The following is a 19,963-nucleotide window of genomic DNA, read 5'->3' on the forward strand; positions in this document are numbered from 1 at the left end:
CGGAGTATAGAGGGGACATTCCGGGCGAAGTTGGAGAGATTTCGGTGTAAGTTTTCGTAGATTGCTGAAATGTGAATATGTCGTAGTGTTTAGTGATATGTAAACGTACCTCGAAGGATTTTGCGAAATTTTGAAAAATGTCGATTTTACAGCTGTTTGAAGATAAGTGCTAACTTTTTTTCAATACTTTATAGCTATGGAAGTAGTAAAGGGATGAGGATCAGCTTTACGGTGGTTGTAGAGAAGACATTGAAGTTTTAAGAAAAAATTATTTTAGTTTAAAAAAAAATTTTTAATATCTGAAAAAAGGAGAATAATTCTATCCTTCCCCTTGATGGACAAATTTTCAAAAATATGGACATTTTAAAATTGGCCCCGTAAAAATTGCCGAAAGTTGGCGCTGCGTCGCTGTAGCTGATATTCTTATACAGGATTCTCGAAAATGGTAAGTATTTGAAAAAAACTGAAGCAGGAAAACTCTTACTGTTTTTTATATCCAACATAATAGGGTATCTGAATTTTTGGTGTTCGCAATATTTTCCTTGAAACGAGGGTGACTTCTAGTTTTTTAATTGGAATGCTATATATTTGATTACCTAATATGAAAGCGACTGTTAAGACAAATTCAATCATATAGTACACTATGACCTTCAAGGCCACACGAGGTTAGGAATGAAGTAAATATATTGAACTATCTACTAGATCCATATTTTTTAAAAATTGTCCATCAAGGGGAAGGAGAGAACTATATTCTCCTTTCTCAGATTTTTAAAATCGCGCCCGGTGTTAAAAACCTGCATTTGTTTAAAATAATTGCACTAACACGTTTAATTTTTTTTTAACTGAAATAATTTTTTCTTAAAACTTCAATGTCTTCTCTATAAGCACCGTAAAGCTCATCTCCATCCGTTTACTACTTCCATAGCTATAATTTATTGAAAAAAAGTTAGCACTTAACTTGAAACAGCTGTAAAATCGACATTTTTCAAAATTTCGAAAAATCCTTCGAGGTACGTTGGAATATCGCTAAAGACTGCAACATGTTGAAATTTCAGCAATCTACGAAAACTTGCTCCGAAATCTGTCCGAGTTCGCATGGAATGTCCCAGCTAGGCAGAAGCTAGGGCTAGAGCTAGATGATAACCCTACCCCAACTTCTAGGGACGACGATGTGTATTCGGCGGGATTTGGTCGTGTGAACAGGACTGTCTGGCATCGATCGACCCCAGTCGGGGTGAGGTTTTGCAGGGAGAACGGAGGAGAGATCGAGGGGAAGTTCGACCGAGGCGGATGGAGGGTTGGGCGAGCCTACCCCAACCTCTTCTCCAAGAGGCCGCCGCGTATCGTATCGACGACCTCTACTACTACTCGTCCTCGTACTCCCGTGTTACCCTACGCCCTACGTCATCCCTTTCCTTTTCTGCCTGCCTGCCTTGCCGAGTCCCTTTCGCGCCACCCCTCGCGACCCTTTCTCCTTTCCACCTCACACCCCACGTCTGCGGGATATTTTTAAGGAAAATTGACCGACCCTCTGACTGCCTTTCTCGCCGCGGCTCTCCTCTTTGTCCGTTTCGCACCGCGCCATGCCGCGCCTGTCCTTTCCTCCATCCTCCTCCACCGATGCGATTTTTCCTTCTCCCCTCCGATTCGGCCACCCCAGGTCGTTCAACTCCGAAATTTCCGTCCATTTTCTTCGCAATCTTCTCTCGCTCCGCCACCTCCTCGCAGTCTACGCCTCCAACCCCGTTCAGCGCTCAGCTTCGTTGACGGTTCGTTTTCTTTGAGAAATTTTGATAATAAATATATTTATCTCCGAAATCGAGTTTCTCTCCACTCAAAGAGATCCTCCAGCGTTTATACATCGCCCCCATCCAACCTCCACCCTCGTTCTCCCCGTCGCTCCTCTTCAGGGTACCCTCTGTCTGATCCTTTCCTTCTTTACATACCGTTCGGTTATAAACGCCTCGGGATCCAACTATTTACGCGTTATGTACACCGAGCCCTTCACCGGGTCCTCGTCGCTCTTTCAAAAGGGTCCCTCGCTAAATTTGCCCCTTTTAGTTTCCAATTACCGCGTTAACGGCTGTTATAATAAAAATCGTCTCTGGGCCCCGCTCGGGGCGCGCCTTCTCGAGAGCGTGCTCCTGAAAATCGTGGTCTTTCCGTCGACCCGAGATACGTACCACCTCCGGGCCCTCTCAGCCGTCGAAAGGGTCCACCGTCGGCCAAAACGAAAGCCGCGACACGACGATTTCCAGGACGAGCACACGTAGCGTCGCTTTGGAATTCCACGGTGATCCTTCCCCGACGCGGACGCTTCGTTGCCTTTTTGCATCGCGCACAACCCCTCTCCGACCTCCTCTCGCTTTCATCCGTCTTCGTGCGCGTTTCGCCGGATCCTCTTCTCCTTCAGAGACGCACAAACGTTGTCAAGGCCCTGTCTATTTATTACGTTACACACAGATCGGACCGTTCCCCGGAGATGACGGGCCTCTCCCTTAATCCTTTCCCCCGGCTGTCCCTCTAATTTTTTCCCTCCCATCCTGCGCTCCACTCTCTTCGTTCCTAGAAGCCGCGCTCCTTCCATTTCTGCATGCATTATTCAGGACCATATACGTACAGCGGAACGGTTCGTGACGGGCTAACTGGCGCACCGCCGGAAGTTAGTGAAACGAGGCCTGAGTGGCTGGCGGATCGTCGCGTCTCCACGGATATACTGTCTGCTGCTTTTCGACCGGGGCATTCCCGATTCCGCCGATCTTCCTATCCTCCTCCCCTCGCAGGCAAATCGCCGTCCTCGTCCAGCTCCGTCCAAGTGCCAACAGAAGCTGTAACTCGTCGCTGTAGGCATCATCTTCGACGTCCAAGATTCGACCGGACACTCTCGACACGCGCGGCATATCCCACTCGAAGCGTTCACGAGAACCCGACGGCAAACGTGATCGGAATACCGTGGATTTCGCGCGGCAGATTTATTCCCCGTGGCTTTTAAGAGGCTCATCCGTTCCTTTAAAAGATACTCTTTCATCCGTATCATGGGGCTACGCGCGAAAGGATAAGCGGCGTATTGTGGTGTAGGTGTCGGTGTTCGACATGCGTGTCGTGTTCCTCGGCTGTCGTTCTTTTTCCTCCCTCCCTGCCGCCCCTGTCTGTTTGCTTCGCGCTGGATCCTGTCTGGAATACCTACGTAAGAGGATACGTTGTCGTCTCGTTCGCTTCGGAACACGGAGCCGCGTATTCACGGTGTATCTTCCTCTCCTTGCCCCCGAGCCAGCCGAACGGGGCTGTATTGGAAGCAGATACATCTTCATCGACGCGTTAATTGCCGGGGTTTTGTTTCCTAAAGGTATCGAGTTGCTCGCACTAGTCGAGAGAGTCTCGTTAGCGTTCGTCCTGCGCCTGGACCCCGGCGAACGTTTCCTGGTGTCTGGCAGCTGGTAGACTTGCGTTCCTATGCCTGCCGCTGGTCCTTATCACTTGTCATTGACTCTAGGAAAGCTTCCCTGCAATAAATAAAGCGTTGAGCGCTCCTGCGATCCCATTGGAATACTCTGCTCGCCGCCAAGGTGATGCAACGCGTCCCCGTTAAAAGACTTCTGCACCGTTACGATTCCCGAGCGTTCAGGAGCAAGCGCAGGGATCCTCTCGATTACAGGGGCCGACCATAATCCCATACGCGGACGATGATCGGCCGGTCAGGGACGAAGGCTATCGAAATTCTGGTTTCGCTAGAGCAACCTGGCCTGATCCTCGGCGCGGCAGAAGGCGCAAGGATTTCAGGACCAGGACAGGGCCCCGTTTGTGCGTATCTCGGACCCGATGGCCCCGAAAACCGGTTCCGCCTGGATTTCACGTGACAAGCGTTTCTCCTTTTTCGGGGATCCAAAGGAATACGACTTCTCGGATACAGCTATAATATACACACGGTATATAAGCCGTATCGCATTATCATTACGGCCATTATCGGCCGTGTCGTAAACAGCAATTACAGGCGTCCACGTAGGGAACGCGTTTAATCCCCCGCAGAAACCCGTCTCTTTCGCGACGCTCGCACGTTAGAATTAAACCGCGGTCTTTTCAGCATCCCCGCGCGGCGCGATGTTTGTCAAAGCGGCATCTCCGTCTCCTCCGCCGTCTCGCGTCTTTTACCGAGCACGGATCCTTTGTCGAGCACGCGACACTTGCTCCCGCTCCGGGAGTGAGAATGTCTATCGCGTTTGGATTAATCCTTCGAAGGGGCAGGTACGGTAGGGAGAAGGTCGCGCGAGAATGTTTTCGAAATTCGCCGCGGAAGGTGGCTGTCGTGTCTCGGTGAGCACGGCGGAAGCTGTAAATATTCGAGCCTCGAACCGAACCCCTCGATTTCTGCTCGGCTGGCTCGGGATTGATAAAAATTCTACGTCACACGCAGGACGAGCGGGACGAGCGAGGCGAGCGTTAACGCGGCAGAAGGGAGGCTCTCGGGCTGTTTCTAACGAAATTTATAAATTCACCGTGGCCGTTTCGCTCGGCTCTGCTACCAGGGAACGGCGCGCAATCGTTCAAGGTCACCGCTGGTATCGTTCAAGGTCAACGTCGTCGTCTAGACCCCGGGCTGTTAACGCCCTCCGTCGCGTGGGGTCAACGGCCGGATTAGGCCAAGGTCGACGCCCGCCTCGCCCGGGTCAACGGCCTCCACGCTCAAGGCCAACGTCCGGATTATTCGAGGTCAAGCCGAGGAGACCGCAAGACGCGAAGGAGGAGTGATCCGTGCGCGCTACTGGACAACTCGGATCGATAGATCTCGCGGCGCGGCGGCGTTGCTCTTTTTCATCCCGGAGCACGGCTGGGATGAGTAATTGGACTACCCTTAAAGTGGATTTACCGCTGCGAGAAGAATCGACCGGCGGACGGTTGCGCAAGGACGTACGGTCGAGAGGGATGAAGTATTAAGGAGCAATCGTTTCCAAGTGCCATGCCCGTTGCCGGAGAGAAGGTCGAATGGATGGAATCCAATAAAGGGTGAATCGTTTCCCAAAGATACGGGGCTGCTTCCGCGGCGCGAGGGACCACCGGCTAGACCGGCTAGGTAACAAAGGGGCGAAATCGAGGTGCCGAGGGGAGCGTAGGTGACGGGGCGGCAAACTTTTAGGAAGAAGTTCAAAGTGTACGGGACATTCCATGCGAACTCGGACAGATTTCGAGGTAAGTTTTCGTAGATAGCTGAAATTTTGAATATGTTGTAGTATTTAGTGATATTTCAACGTACCTCGAAGGATTTTTCGAAATTTTGAAAAATGTTGATTTTACAGCTGTTTCAAGTTAAGTGCTAACTTTTTTTCAATAAATTATAGCTATGGAAGTAGTAAACGGACGAAGATGAGTTTTACGGTGCTTATAGAGCAGACATTGAAGTTTTAAGAAAAAATTATTTCAGTTTAAAGAAACAATTTTTTAACCAGTTTTGTGCAATTATTCTAAGCAAATGCAGGTTTTTAACACCGGGCGCGATTTTAACCATCTGGAGAAAGAGGAAAATAGTTCTATCCTTCTCCTTGATGGACAAATTTTCAAAAATATGAACATTTTAAAATTGGCCCTGCAAAAATTGCCGAAAGTTGACGCTGCGTCGCTATAGCTGATATTCTTATACAGGATTCGCGAAAATGGTAAGTATTTGAAAAAAACTGAAGCAGAAAAACTCTTACTGTTTTTTATATCCAACTTTGAGGTACGTTTAAATATCACTAAACACTGCAACATATTCAAAATTTCAGCAATCTGCGAAAACTTGCTCCGAAATCTGTCCGAGTTCGCATGGAATGTCCCGTACGCGATGCGGTTGTTACCAGACGTGGAGAAGAAACGGAGGGCGAAGGTAAGAAGAGAATCGGGAAGGAAGAAACGAAGAGACGATGAAACGACGGTGCGGAGAAAAAGGCAGAGGGAGGGCGCGGGAAGACGCGAGAGAGGCGGAGGAGGAAATAATAACGACCCCGACGTCGCAGTGCTGCAGAAAGGTTGACGACCCGATGCCAGGCGACGCCCTCTCTCCCCTTGCCGCCCAGCCACCCCTTCTCCGTCCTCCTCTGCAACCACCATCCCCCTTTTTGCAGCTACCACCACCGCCGTCGGCATCCCCCACTCGGTTGAAAACCACCCACCTGGTACTGCACGTCGCGTCGTAAGCGCATAGCGTACGTACGCCAGAGCCACCCCCTCACACCCCCGTTATCCCTCTCTCTACGTCGCCGCCACCACCGTCACCATCACCCCACGACCGTCTGGCCAGGGTCGGGGTCATTGAACGTCTATAAAGATTTTGACTCCGCGTTACTGCTGCTGGTGCTGCTGCTGTGCCGCCACTGCGGATACAGGAAGCGTCGACCTCCACGGGGTACGCCCTTTTGTAAGGTGTGTAACGCAATCTGCTGGCCGGGTAAGAACACGCCAGGCCCACCCTCGTCCTTTCTTGTAATTCGAGCGAAAGGATCGATGCCAGAATTATCGTCCTATATCGGATTTTCTTGCGACTGGGCGGCCAAGGGCTCGGGCGGGGATGAACGGACACCCGTGTCTTCGCGGAGCTACTTCGCAGTCACTGTTTTCGGGAACGAGCAGAGGGTGGGTACGTTTCTCCAGATCGTTAGAGTTCTGAGATTTCGATGGAGGGAGGAACTTTGAACGAGAACCGCGGAACCTTGCAACGATAAACTGACAATGAGATTTACACCTCGTCTAGTGAAATTTTAAGTAACATACCCACTCATAAGGCAGACGGAGTCATGTCCAAGCTATCAATGGCACAACTATCGTAATACCAGCTACCATCCACTTCATCTCGTTTCCTATGGTGTCAATGAAATTCGATAGGAAACACTTGCAGCTAGAATGGAAGGGATGAATTCCCTTCGAACCACTTACGTCAGTTTCGGGTGGTTAAGAAAATTTTCCTTGGTAGAGAGGCCTCCCTAAGAAGCGAAGACAAAAGAAACAGGGGTAAACGTTCGCTTGGAGCTCGATGGGAATTTTCGTTACCCACCCTACGGAGGGCGGGAGGGTGCGGATCGACGCGTCTTGCCAGGGTCAGAGGTCGTTGAACGGCGGTAAAGATTTCGACTCCGGCGATGCTGTTCCGCAGTAAATAGGCGCGCGTACCGCTCTCCCAGCGACCTCCTGGGCAACCAGGAGTGCTGGGGCGAAGAGGGGTCAGAGATACGAGACACCCTCCTCGCGATACGCACCCTCACCCCGTGTAATCCCTGCACAGCGCACGGATCCCATTGCCGCCTCGGTAAACCACAAAATAGAAGCAACAAATAACCAGACCCTCTCGAATACATATTAGGTCATTCCATACGCGAAGAGGTTTTTCTCCGCGCCGTAACCGTGAGTAAATAAAGCTATGTACTGCGTTTTACGTCAGCTACGATGTATTCGATCATTTATAAGTTGCAGTGCCCGTTAGATTCTAAATTATAGCGAACAAGCTACTTTTTTCTCGCTTCAGTTTGTATTTTGCGCCAGAGGTAGGCTAGCGCAGGGAACAGTAGTAGTTACACTGAATTCTTTTTCTAAATGTTGCCCCGTGCGGTAGTCCAAAGGTCTCTCTGTTGTCCGACATCAATGGAAAGAGCACGCGAAGAGATGGAGCGATATTAATATTATCAGAGAGAGGCACACAGGAGACGCCTACCGCGTAAACACGGGCCCCGTTTACGCAAGTGCTAACCGACACAAAAGTACAGCCAGCAGCCAGACACCATCGTTCAGGCACAGTGGCGCACGTACACGCACGTGCTTCGCATTAATATCTCTCTGGGCAGCCTGTCGTAACCGTGCCAATAAGAAACGCCTCGAGGACCTTTCTTTTCTGTCTGGTTTGATTTTATTTTTCAGTTGCGTCCGCAACGGGCGACCAGTGCTCGACTGTTCACCCTGAAGAAGTTACTCCCTTCGATCTCACTGCAGTGTTTGCAGTACTTACACGAGGAAACACGGAGACACGGAGTCGACCGGTAACGATTCACGGCAAGTATCTCTCTAACAAGCATTTCGTAGTAAGAAGACAGTTGTACAGTTCAATCCAGTTTATTATTATTGTTATTATAGTTTATAAACAAAATTTACGCTCGAGTAACTTCTTCGACTTCTTCGACTTGATCGACACTTCCTTAGTTTCAGCATGCAGAATAGAGAAGTAGACTCACCTTGCTGAAGTAGCCAACCGTGTGGCACCCCTCGGAATCACCGATCGTCATCACATAGAAGAGGAACGGTTCCACGTCATAGTAAAGCGTCTTGTGGTCCAAGAAGAACTTTGCTAGCAAACAGAGATTCTGACAGTACTGTTTGTACCGCTTTCCATCCACCTCCCACACGCCGATCTTGTCCTTCCTGCGGAACACCGAGACAGCCGGGCGATATATTTGCGTTGCGATTACATTTGTAAACGGTGTACTGTGAAAGCGAGTTCGTTAACCAACCTGTACACTTCGTGGCCAGGTGGATGCCTCCATAAACACTTCTCCCGATGCCTTCTCAGAACCTGCCGACTCTTCGCGTATCGCAAGCAATACTCGCACAGATATAGCTTCGGAGCACGACTGAACTCTTCGGGGTACGGGCTTTGGTACCACACCTCCATTTCCCATTTCCCCATTTCAATGACACGCGTGCCTCCACCGTTCCTGCCCTCTCCATCGAAGTCCAGCTCCTTCAGCTCCTTTTCCTTCAACAGAATTCATTATGTACTCCGTGGACTGTGAACGCATTAAATACAGAGGGGTACGCGTTGCAACCTACGATCTTTTCACTGGCGATAGCTTGCGCTTCCATGAACAATTTCAAATCGTAATCAGGCGTCAGATTCGCCAGCCGCGGCTGTCGGTCCTTCTCGTTCCCTTGAAGCTCGCTGCCGCTATCGCTTTCGTTCCCATCGGCGGCGTTCCCTTTCCATTTGCTCCTCATTTCTCTGACTTTCAGCTGATAGTTACGTTGCTCCGTAGTCTGGTGCATCCCCTTGGGAGACTTTTTCGCCAGGCATGCTACAGCCTTCCTTCGGTCCTCCTCGCGTTTCTTCCTTTCCTTGTAAAACTCCCTGCAAGCAACAGCATACATTCCCGCAATCTGCGATACAGAGGATAGGTGAGCGTGTCTACTGCGCCTTACAGCTGCAACTTACACGCAAGCTTGCGGCGTGGTGTTATGATACAAGGGGCAAGCCTCCAGGGTAAAGTGCGAGTCTAGCTTTCCCGAAAGGTGTCCCCGAGAGTCGCAAGTCGGCGCTAAAGGGCATTCTCTCTCCTTGGTCACGCGTGCACGGGCGTAATTCCCTTGAGCAGAGCGAGCTCCAGTGGCGTTGGAGGTGCCACTGTTCTGCGGTACCCTGTTGGTACCGGAAGCATGCCTGGCCGCGGTACTAGGCCCGGCGCGTTTAACTGGGGATTTGCTGGTGCTCCTCTTGCTCTCGGCTACTCTCGATAAATCACACCGGATCAGCGGAATTTGCAGGATACGCTTACACGCTACCGTTTCCGTACCTGAGAACCATACTGCCGCCGTAAGCAAAAAGACTGTATCTGCATCTTAGGACACCTTGGACACATGCTTTTTTTGTAAACGAAATGCTTTTTCTCCCATCGACCACTGGATTCCTACGGGCCACATATTTATGTCCAATCCATCCATCCAGAACCGCAAATACTGCTTTTTTGTGTTAAGGAGGCAGCATAGAGTCCTAAATTCACCGCCTGAAGAACATTTACTCTACCCGCCTCGATTCAACGTACACATGCTACGCCGACTATATCGTATATCACTCTTTAACTATCGAGCTTATCTAGAGACATTTACTACGAGTGAACAACGGGTACTACGAACGAACAGTTTATCTAGGCAGCAAGGCTGATAGGTGTAATCGTAATGACAGGTCGATAGGGTTTACTAAGCTTGTTAGCTAAACAAAATCAACTGGTTAGTGGTTAGTCTCGTCTAAGTTTCAATGCAACGTTGTTCAACTCAAACACGTGGAGGGACAGAAGAATAATGAAAAGAAAAAAGCAGTTCACACAAAACAAAACACGTGTCAACTAATATAGATCGAACATAATGTAAACGTGTTACCAGTGAGAGCTGGATGGTTTGCCAAACTGTGCAGCGACGACTTTTGTAACATATCATCTACTTCGAATAAACATACAAAGGAATGGGCGAGGAGAAGCTGATTAGTAATGTTGTACGCTATGATAGTCTGATTGCCACAGTACGGTCCTACCTGCGTCAGATTCCGAGTCACTGGCCGCTTTCGTTTGGAGCTGAAGTAATTTGCTTCCCTTCCGTGTCTGCAGTTTCCGCTTGCCTTTGCTTGCTGCTTTCGAACCGCCCGTTTCTCCATGGTCATCCATTTCCTTCTCGCTTGCAGAGGCATCGGCTTCGTCCTCGCTCTTTATTGTGCCTGAATATGAGAATAGATATTTAGAAAGCCGTGCCCGAAAACTCCACGATGTATACTTGGTTATCGACTCGACTCTCTCTGTTCATTTACTTTGCCGTTTTGTACATTTCTGCGGTTTCACGGGTGCAACCGTGGCGGATGGTCGCTTCGGCGGAGGATTTACGGTAGCACATATCGTTGCACTCGGTTGTGTATCTTTCTTCTTTGTCTGGGGCTGTGGACTCGCAACGCTTTCCGATGATTCAGAATCGGTGCTACTGTCAGAAGAGCCAGAGGAACCCGATCCTGCGGAACAGCTCTTCGAACTCGCCGAGCTATCTGACTTTTGTGGCTGGGCTGATTTTGTTAACAAACCTAGCACAGCGGGATCATTGCTTTAAGTAATCACTATGACTTTAGATTCATGCTAAAACAATTGTAATTTACTCACTAGATCTGCTCGGGGTAACAGTTTTCTGTTTCACGTCGGTCGGTTTCGCTTTGGGCTGCTGACTCTTTGTATATTTGGCAGAATTGTTTGTTGGCTTTGCTGTACTAGTCTTTACTGGAATACCGCCGTCGCTTTCGCTACTATTCTCTGGACTAAATATACTTTTCTTTTTCAATTTCTTTTGCACTGGTTCGGATGTTACTTTCATAGATTTGTCAGGACCTTTCCCATTAGCACTTATGGAGACTACTAAGTAAATAATATATTTTAGTGTTTAAGAGAGTTGCCCATATAAAATTAGTTTAAAAGAAACATATTTACCTGGTGGTTTGTTCGGCTTGTTAGCAACTTGTTTCGAACCTGTGGCATTCTTTTGCTGTCCGGAAGCGGTCGTTGCTTTAGCGAGTGGCCTTTGTTGTTTAACTACGGGTGCTACTGTAGCAGTAGCTTTCGGCTTAGCTGGAGGCTTTCTCTTCGCTGGTTTCGGTTTATTCGGCGATTCCTCAGATTCCGAGGAATATACCGCAGGTCTACTCTTAGGTGGTACTCTTTCTTTGCTTTTATTCTCCGCAGAGAGATTGGAAGCTGTATCGACTTTAGATTTGCCATGGCGACTCACAGGGAATGGTATTTTCTTCTTTGTTCTTTCGGTGTCAGATACCTTCTGACTATTGGCAGAGCTGCTAGAGTTCTCTGAATCAGAAGAGCTGGATTCGCTGCCAGAACTGGAGGAACTGCTCGACGACGAACCAGAGCTAGTCGTCGAAGTGGATTCTGAGCTAGTGGTCTGCCAAATAATGATCGTATTATATAAATTGGTTTCCAAAACTACCATGGAGCATAACACAATAATGAAGTTTCAGATCGAAGTATATTTGAAGTTGAAATTATCGCGAAAGTTGGGCTAAATGTACGTACCTTCCGTTTTGGAGTCATTTCTGTAATGCTATCTTTTAAATAATGAACAAATGTGCCTGAACGTCATTTCTCCAATTAATCCTCTCTTCCTGCAAAGCATGTACGTCAATGGATTTCTTAAAAACGTCGAACTTAAAACAATAAACCCTCCACTTTACACTTCATTCTAACTTTCAACTGCATAACACAACAAACTTATCCACGTTACGAAATATCGTGACACACTGCCACTGCGGTCGAGTAATAGGATTTAAGGCAGCTTTCAAAGCAACGTAAAGTAATACTTTCTTTTGTAAAAACCTCTCCCACACATTACGAGCACTCGCAGAATCATTTTCCACTCAATATTGTCAAGTGAAATTTGAAACAATCTGATTCGGAAGTAGATCAACAATTGGAAAATAAAGTAAAAGTAACTCTTTCGTTGACGCTAGGGAATCGCAACTAGAATCTAGTGTCTTTTCACACGGCTACCTACCTTCGAAAAGTTAGCCCTTCAATGGAGAATACGCGTATAGGCGCACGTGCGAAAACATGGGGGAAAAAATGGCGTTGAAAGGCTTGAAACTGTCGCCAACATGGTGCGAGAGAGATGCGCATTACGGTCGATAATTGAAATTTAGTATACCTCTTTCCACTTCATGTTCTCCTGATATATTGGCCAAAATCTGGCGAAAATTTTCAGAATGCACAAAATTGGGCTTTGTAACAGGAGAACATGCCGTCGAAAGAGATGGCACAAAGTAACGTCTCCGGAGAGCAAATCAAAGAGCGACAAATGGCGCAGATGTTTTGAGACAGTGACTGTTTAACGAAGAGACGCAGAATTTTCGAACGCCTCTTGAAAGGCCTGCGCCTCTTATTTGCAACTTTAAGGCGATGCCTTTGAAGCTAAAATAGCCACTAAACATTTGTTTTCATATAGCATATATTTAGGTTATATTTTCTGTCACTTCGAGGAGCCGACCACATAATAATCACGCGCATCCAGTCTGCGCATGCTCGATACCGCTAATTATGAAAAAGTGTTTGCTACAGATTAGTACACACAGACGTCTAATTGTAAGTATATATTAACGAAGTGATTATTCACGAATATAAATTGTAAAAATAATGAAAATTGGAAGAAGACTTTTATTAAAATTCGATACACGTTTTAAAAGTAGAATATGTATTCACATATAGCTCTGTATTCGTTGTCATTGTATTAAAATTATAGACCGACGTCAGTAACGCTCGATATTAAGGCTGGAACAGACACGTAGAGTAATTTAGTCGAGTAGCGAGTAATTTAGTAATTTACCATTGTTTTACTAAGCTACTTGACTAAATTTTAGGCCGGTATTCATAGAATCCTTAGTATATTAGAATTCATAGTGCCCTTAGAATCCCCAATTTTGTGGGAAAATGACAATTTGTGGGTCGTGCGGTGTGAAGATATTCTTGCCTTTGCAGGGGCAGCGCGAAAGTCTGCTTCTCTTGCAGGTGCAAGAATCGTACAATGAATTTCGGAACAGATCGTTTTTCAAGTGCCGCACCAGCAAGAGAAGCAGATTTTTGCGCTGGATCTGCAAGAGAAGCCGCGGGGCGCAATTTTCGGGTTTTTGCAGGTGCAGACCGAAATTCGGCTTTCCTTGCAGGTGCAGCAACCCAAAAATAGCTGTTCCGAAATTGCACGATTCTTGTACCCGCAACAAAGTTGCAAACCGAAATTGGGCTTTCCGCGAAAATGCACAAAGTTGCGAACCGGAATTTTATGACTCAAACACTTGAATCTCATTTGCAAGATTGTTAAAAATTTTGTCCTTTGTAACTTTGTCGCGTTTTCGCGGGACGCTGAATAACTTACCTGAATACTTACCACATTGTGCCTTACCGTAAGACCACTATTTATTTCCTAAGTTAACAGCAGTGTATGATTATTGTGAAGTGTGATGTATGAAGTGTAGTGTATGGCGTGTGATGTATGACGTATGGAGTGTGAAGTGTAACGTGCAGTGCACATTGTGATGGGTATAGGGTGGGTCATAGTGGAATGTAAATATTGCAGCGCAGAGTGTGATGAAGGATGAAGTATAAATTTTGAAGCGTAGACTTGGAAATGTGCTGTAAGTTTTGAAATTGTTGTTGAGAATGGTTACATATGAATAAATAATAAAGCAAATAAATATATTATTTTGCACACGCGCACCAGGGGGTAGAAACAAATAGACTCAGAGGATTCGTATTTTCAACAATTTACTCCTAGGCTCTCGTTTTGGCCAGATCAAGACCGTCAAGTAGTTTTCGGTCTCTTTTTGTTATACAATACATAAAAATAATGGTATTTACAAATGTAGGATAACGTTAGGCACTCAATGAACAAAACGGTGAAATTGTAAATGATTCTCTCCTATTATACATACTGGAGTTGTTACGATGTATAATTGAACGATGCACTCAAAGAGCAGAGTGAGATACAAATACATGATACCCAGAACTCAGAATAGCGTCGGTTCAGTCGAATATAATAAAAAGCAGAATTTTCTTTAACAAAACGAATTTTATTCGCCTTCAACATTGTTTTGCGATTCTCGATTACGGTTCTCGAACGTGTGGAATGTTGGTGGTCGGGTAACAAGCATATCTCTTCGCATGGAATGTGCTCGCGCGATGTCTCACGTTTTCGATTAAATTAAGTCACTTTTACCTATACTGTAAGTACCTCACTGTTGCTGGTGTTGTTATTATATTAATTTTCCTTGTATTCACTGGCCTTTGCGTTCATTGTCGCGAACAGTGGACATCGGAAGGAAGGATCGGTCACTACTCTGATTTCTCGGAATCAGACGTGAGTTTCCCGCATTCTACGAATGTCCGTAGACTAGAGTTATTTCTATCTCGAAACATCCTTTAAACACCCTTTAAATTAAAAGTAATCCATATAATTCTACAGTTTCGATTTCTTCCTTTTATTTTGTATCCCGATTTATCGTAATAGCAGTCTGTGGTACGTTTTAAATGTGCTTTGAAATGTCTCAACGCAGAGCTCACATACACCATCGTTTACGATGAGAAATGAAAAAACAAAAAGAAAGGTCACAGTCTATATGTATATCGGAGCAACATTTTCGTTTATCACCGAACCGATTCGGTGAATCTCGATCTTTCGTTCTCTCCCTCTCTTTCTCTCTTTCATATATCGGTTAATATAATGATCGGCTCATGTACAAATTCTGACATATCATTGTTTCAAGTTATTTGACATAAAGTCCACATTACGCTGAATAAAATAAGTTACAAGATTTGTCTATTTCTCATTAAAATAGTATGATACAAATTACAATTATTTATAGTTCAGGGTTTAAGAGCCGTTAGTTGAAACTATAAAATCTTTATTACCTACTTCCCTGTAGGTAGCTAATAAGTGCATACATATATTTCAGTATAATTTCGTTTTGTACACTGATTCTTACAGGCATTGTTCTCATACTGCTGATATGGCTTTCCTCGTTACAATAATAACATCCTAAACAGTTCTCGTCGACGAAATGTAAAGTTAGCTCTAGTGACTTCTCGAATGTCACCTCGATCGCTGTTGTATGACGTGTATATATTTAGTCGCAAAACAATAGGAAAAAGGCTGCTGTACATTTGGTCAATAAAACATGTCCGGCGATCGTTCGCGTCGCACGCCTAAGTATCGTAGGTTTTTATACCCGGTACTGTATGCTAACGACCCTTAACCCTTTGATAATATCACAGATGAATGAGTTTCCGTGTTGTGCGTAACGCGTCGCTACCTAAGGTTCCTAACAAGTGCGTTGATCCTTTCGATTTTTTCGCACAGCACTTGCCTCTCAGAATCTAGAGCTGTCCTAGCGGATAAGAGTTCGTACATCCTCCGTTCTAGCTGCATAGTCTCGGAACGCAAGTTGTTCGAGTGTGCCACCAGTTTTGATGTTTCGCTGGTCAGAACTTTCTTCTCCAATGCTTTATCTGCAATCACAAGCGATAGGGGGATTATCAGAGTATGAAAATGGACCGAGGCGACAGCTCATCGACACGCGCGCCGTCGGACGTACCTTTGGAATACTCTCTATACGCGAGCATCATTTCCTCGATTCCGGTCCACTTGGGTCTTTCCTTCTTTCCGCCGATGTTCTCGTCGCCGTTGTCATCAACGATTTTAACGTCTACGACTTTACAGTGCTGTTTCATGCCGTTCTCGCCAGGCATAGGTAAAGCTGGATAACACATCGAGACGATGTTGGGAACCAAAGGTGGCAGAGGCGGTGGCCGTTCCGGGACGTGCTTCACTTTCACTCTGTCCAACAGCCTCATCTTTTGCGGTGGTTTCGGTAACGGTGGCGGATTCTTCGAGTAAACCTTGGCGATCCGTTCGCAGTACGCAGTCACGGAGTTGGTGCTCTTCCGTTTCCTACGGTCTTGCAGAACGTACTGCCACGTTACCTCTGCCTCTGTAATTCCAACACGTACAACGTTCGTTTAATTTCGTGAAAATCGAGGACCGACGTGCACCCTCGTCGGGAGATGGAAATTAAACGATACTTGCCGTCTCTTCTGCTCGGAGGCATTACATCGAGGCCTATTGTCTTGAGGAAGCCAACCTTCGGCTGAAAATCTGGCGCATGCAGCAACACGTCTGGGTGCTCGCGTGGAATTGGTAATACAGAGTCGATTACCGGTTCTGGTTCCATCGGCATATCCGGCGGATCAGGATTTAACTTGTACCTCTTCTCCACTTTGCAAAGCTCCATTTCTGTAACGCGCGGAACATGCGATTATCGGAAATGGTACGGGACAGTAAGTAAGTCGGGGGAAACGTAGCAACGTGGATGCATGCATGTGTTATCCTTACCGTTTCTCATGCTTAAAGTAGTCAAGCCGAACATAGCGAGGAAAGCCAACTTCTTCTCGGAATACTGTAACTTGGCCGGTGGACCTTTAGTGATCCAGAGATCCACGTCCTTGAGTTCGTCGTCGCCCTCGGAGTCGGAACTACACGCGATGCTCGCATTCCTCTCCCGCTTCCGTTTTCTCCTTCTCTCGGCTAGATCTAACGAGGACGTCAACTCTTTCGGATTCTCAGGTACAAGGAAAGACTTGTCGTTGGTAATATCCGGTTTGACTAGAGCCTTGCTCAGGTCAGGCACGTTTAACACCGCCGGTTCGCACTTCACGGAAATCTCAGTCAAATTATTGCACTTGTCGGTGAAACAAAATGCGGTCTTCAGCTCGTTGGAGAAATTCAACAGCTTCTCTTGGTATTTTGGTATCTGCAGGAGAACGTTAGAGACGTTCTGACAGGTACGCAAAACCTCCTCGGACTTGATGCTCTGCATCAACTGAGTCGTGTCTATGGGCTTCTGCGCGATATCGTTTATACTGAACTTAAAACTCGGTTGAAACGATAATGTGGACAAAACGTTATTCTGCTCGTTCTGCGTCTTAGGGTCTACTTCGGGTTTCGTCTCCTTCTCGGCGAGATTATAATTTACAGGCTGAAAGGCGGGCGGCGCTTTTGCTTGCTCGTAGCTCAGATGGCCTGTCGCCGATTTCTCTTGAATCGAGTTCTTCCCTAGATGATTCTGATTCGCCGCCGCCGCCGCCTGCTTCGTATGATTCGGAAGCTCCATTTTCTCGATGCACGAATTAAGTTTACCAACGTCTTTGGTCACGGCCGCGTCCGTGCTACTCTTGTGCTGCGAATTCGCATGATTCGCAACCTTGTTCCCGTTACCTGCTACGAGATTGCCACCGTTGTAGCTGGCGTTTCCCGTTGCTTTCTCCCCAGAGACGCAATTCACCGCCACTGACTGCGGGGGATTCTCGCTCCTCTGGGACGCTATCGCTGCCGTCTGATTCGATTCGCTGGCGTGATGCGAGCTCTGCTGTTTGCTGCAATTCGAGTTGGTCGCGTTCGTGCCGTTTCCGCCACCGCTACCACTACCACCACCGCTGATAGTGGTTAACGTCGGGACGTTGATCTTCGTTTGGGAATGATGTTGATGAGGGGTCGAGGAAGAGAAGTGTGGTGGTTTATACAAGCCAGGTACATGTGAGACAGGTATATGCGGGTGGTGAAACTGCTGCGGCGGCGGGTATGGGATCGGCTGCGACAACGATTGATGAAGACTCATGGTCTTGCTGCTATCCACTGTAGTGTTATCGGGCATCATTTGACCGACGATAGTTTGAGACGTGGACGTCGTAGCGGGCGACTTGATCGGCGATTCTGGATGGCCAAGCTGATTCGTTATACTGTGATTATGGCTGTTGACAATCGGCCTTTGTTGAGATTTCGACGAGGAACGAAAGGAATCTTCGAACGGTCGCACGAAAGCTGGCTGCGTCGTCGCTGGCGTACTCGCCGCTGTACTCGTGCTCATCGCCGTTGTCGTGGTCGTGATCGTGGTCGAAGCGACCGCCGCCGTGCTCGGCGCAACGGTCATTACATCTTTGTTTCTCGACGTATGAACGCCGTGAGCCAACGGCGGCGATTTGTGGATCAAGTTCATGTGGTTAAGTACCCCACTGCTCATAGTTGAAGGAACGGCGTTAGGTGCGGTTAGAGTGTGTGTCGCGTGCGTGGTTATCGTACCGCTGCTGGACGAACAGCAGCTGGTCGTTGGTGTAGCAGCCGCGTTGCAGTTACGCTGCTGATGCTGCTGTTGCTGCTGCGACGGTGGTAATTGCGATGACTGTTGCATTTGTTGTTGCGGTTGCGGTGGTGGTTGCTGATGGTATATGGAGGTTGTAACTGTTGTCGCGCTGCTCATTATCGTAGCTGTATGCTGACTAGAATGAATAGTAGTGGAGGGAACGGGGGGTAAATGGAGAGAAGGTATAGAAATGATAGGCGCCAGAGGCATAGTTAAGGGTGGAGGTGGTGGAGGCGGTCCTATTACGGCCGGCGTTAAGGATGACATAGAGGCTATAGAGGGTATAGGCGGCGGGCCGATAGGCGCGGAGCTTATAGCTGGCGGAGGTCCAAGGTTCAGAGGGGGCAAAGTAGATGCCAAAGGAGGCGGCATGGCGGCAGAGCTCACGGGACAGATAGAAGCCGAGCCCAAGGACGGCGGTGGTCCAATGGGAGCTGCTGGGTTCGGAAACGCTGGCAAACGAGAGTGGTAGATGTTCGCTGTTGCCGCTGAGTCGGATGTTGCTGCTGGTTGTGGCGGTGGTGCAGGTGCTGGTGCAGAGGGTGGAGCAGAGGATTGCTCTTCCTTTCTGGACTGGTGGTGATTGTTGCTGCCAGATCCACCGCTATTGTTACCGTTGTTGCTAATTGTTGCGTTGCTGTTGTTGGCAGTGCCGCTACCGCTTCCGCTTCCACTTGGCCGATCTCTGTTCTCGCGCTCTCGCTCTCGCTCCCGCTCCCTGTCTCGCTCCCGTTCTCGCTCCCGCTCCCGCTCCCGGTCGCTATGCATCTGAGCCGCTATGGTCGGCTTCCTAGCTGGAACAAATCCCGAACACAGTGCTTGGTAATCTTTCACTGATCTACTGCTATCGGCTTATTTAGTAGAGAAAACGAACTCGGCACTTTTCATCTAGCTACAAGTTACGTCGCGCCTCGTTTCAAACTTTCGGCTGTTACTCTCTGTTAGGTTCGTGCGCGAGGAGAAGCGTTAAATCCACTGTTTATAATCGATCTAGTGCGTGTCGCATACGCTGCAGATATTTTACGAGAAACGGTATTCGCAGTATCGGCATTCAGGTATCGGGCAGCTACGATCGCGACGAAGATGTCTTGTACGATCGGGCTCCTTGTAAAACACTTCAAACAGAATGCGCAAAAACATTGCAATCTATCGAGGCAACGGTCGTTCGTCTACTTCAACTTACCTGATGACGCACGAATGATCCGCACGCATAATACTGTCCTTATCGGAAATAGCTTAATGTATGCACTTCCAAGTATTGGGGATGATTGCCGTTAGAATTCCAATGAAACCGGACACCGTATAAGTCGAATAAAAGAAATTTCGCTAACTATAGGGACGCTCGCAGCTAAAATTCTCAATGTATCGCACGGTACAGAATGTCGGTGATGCTTTTTCAAGGGCAGTAATTTACCGAATCTTCCCCAAAACTGTTTCAGAAAATGAATCGAGGGTCAAGAATTCCAAGTCAATCAGAATTTTGATCACGTTTTTTTTTTGCAATGTTTATTTTCA

At 47.5% G+C, this 19,963-nt stretch overlaps 2 protein-coding genes across 15 annotated transcripts in view; both read right to left on the reverse strand.

The window, feature by feature from the left end:
- Chm (lysine acetyltransferase chameau) overlaps window positions 1-12,216 on the reverse strand; it is a 28,777-nt gene extending 16,561 nt beyond the window's left edge. For 2 of the 14 annotated variants that reach the window (XM_076815873.1, XM_076815886.1), the window contains exons 1-10: window positions 11,784-12,215; window positions 11,187-11,652; window positions 10,866-11,114; window positions 10,526-10,789; window positions 10,256-10,435; window positions 10,105-10,161; window positions 9,164-9,533; window positions 8,785-9,079; window positions 8,466-8,710; window positions 8,190-8,376 (exon numbers count right to left, since the gene is read on the reverse strand). In XM_076815873.1, the coding sequence (XP_076671988.1) occupies window positions 8,190-8,376; window positions 8,466-8,710; window positions 8,785-9,079; window positions 9,164-9,533; window positions 10,105-10,161; window positions 10,256-10,435; window positions 10,526-10,789; window positions 10,866-11,114; window positions 11,187-11,652; window positions 11,784-11,801 (2,331 nt within the window). In that variant the 5' untranslated portion in view covers window positions 11,802-12,215. Of the gene's footprint in view, window positions 1-8,189; window positions 8,377-8,465; window positions 8,711-8,784; window positions 9,080-9,163; window positions 9,534-10,104; window positions 10,162-10,255; window positions 10,436-10,525; window positions 10,790-10,865; window positions 11,115-11,186; window positions 11,653-11,783 lie in introns of all 14 variants that reach the window. The other 12 variants (XM_076815880.1, XM_076815875.1, XM_076815874.1 and 9 more) reach the window with 12 other exon arrangements.
- Window positions 12,217-14,305: 2,089 nt separating this feature from the next.
- Px (MAP7 domain-containg protein plexus) overlaps window positions 14,306-19,963 on the reverse strand; it is a 61,676-nt gene continuing 56,018 nt past the window's right edge. The window contains exons 12-15 of the mRNA XM_076816010.1: window positions 16,645-19,242; window positions 16,339-16,545; window positions 15,848-16,243; window positions 14,306-15,761 (exon numbers count right to left, since the gene is read on the reverse strand). Of these exons, the coding sequence (XP_076672125.1) occupies window positions 15,562-15,761; window positions 15,848-16,243; window positions 16,339-16,545; window positions 16,645-19,242 (3,401 nt within the window). The 3' untranslated portion in view covers window positions 14,306-15,561. The remainder of the gene's footprint in view (window positions 15,762-15,847; window positions 16,244-16,338; window positions 16,546-16,644; window positions 19,243-19,963) is intronic.

Source organism: Andrena cerasifolii, chromosome 7, assembly GCF_050908995.1.
Source record: "Andrena cerasifolii isolate SP2316 chromosome 7, iyAndCera1_principal, whole genome shotgun sequence".
NCBI classification, from domain to species: domain Eukaryota; kingdom Metazoa; phylum Arthropoda; class Insecta; order Hymenoptera; family Andrenidae; genus Andrena; species Andrena cerasifolii.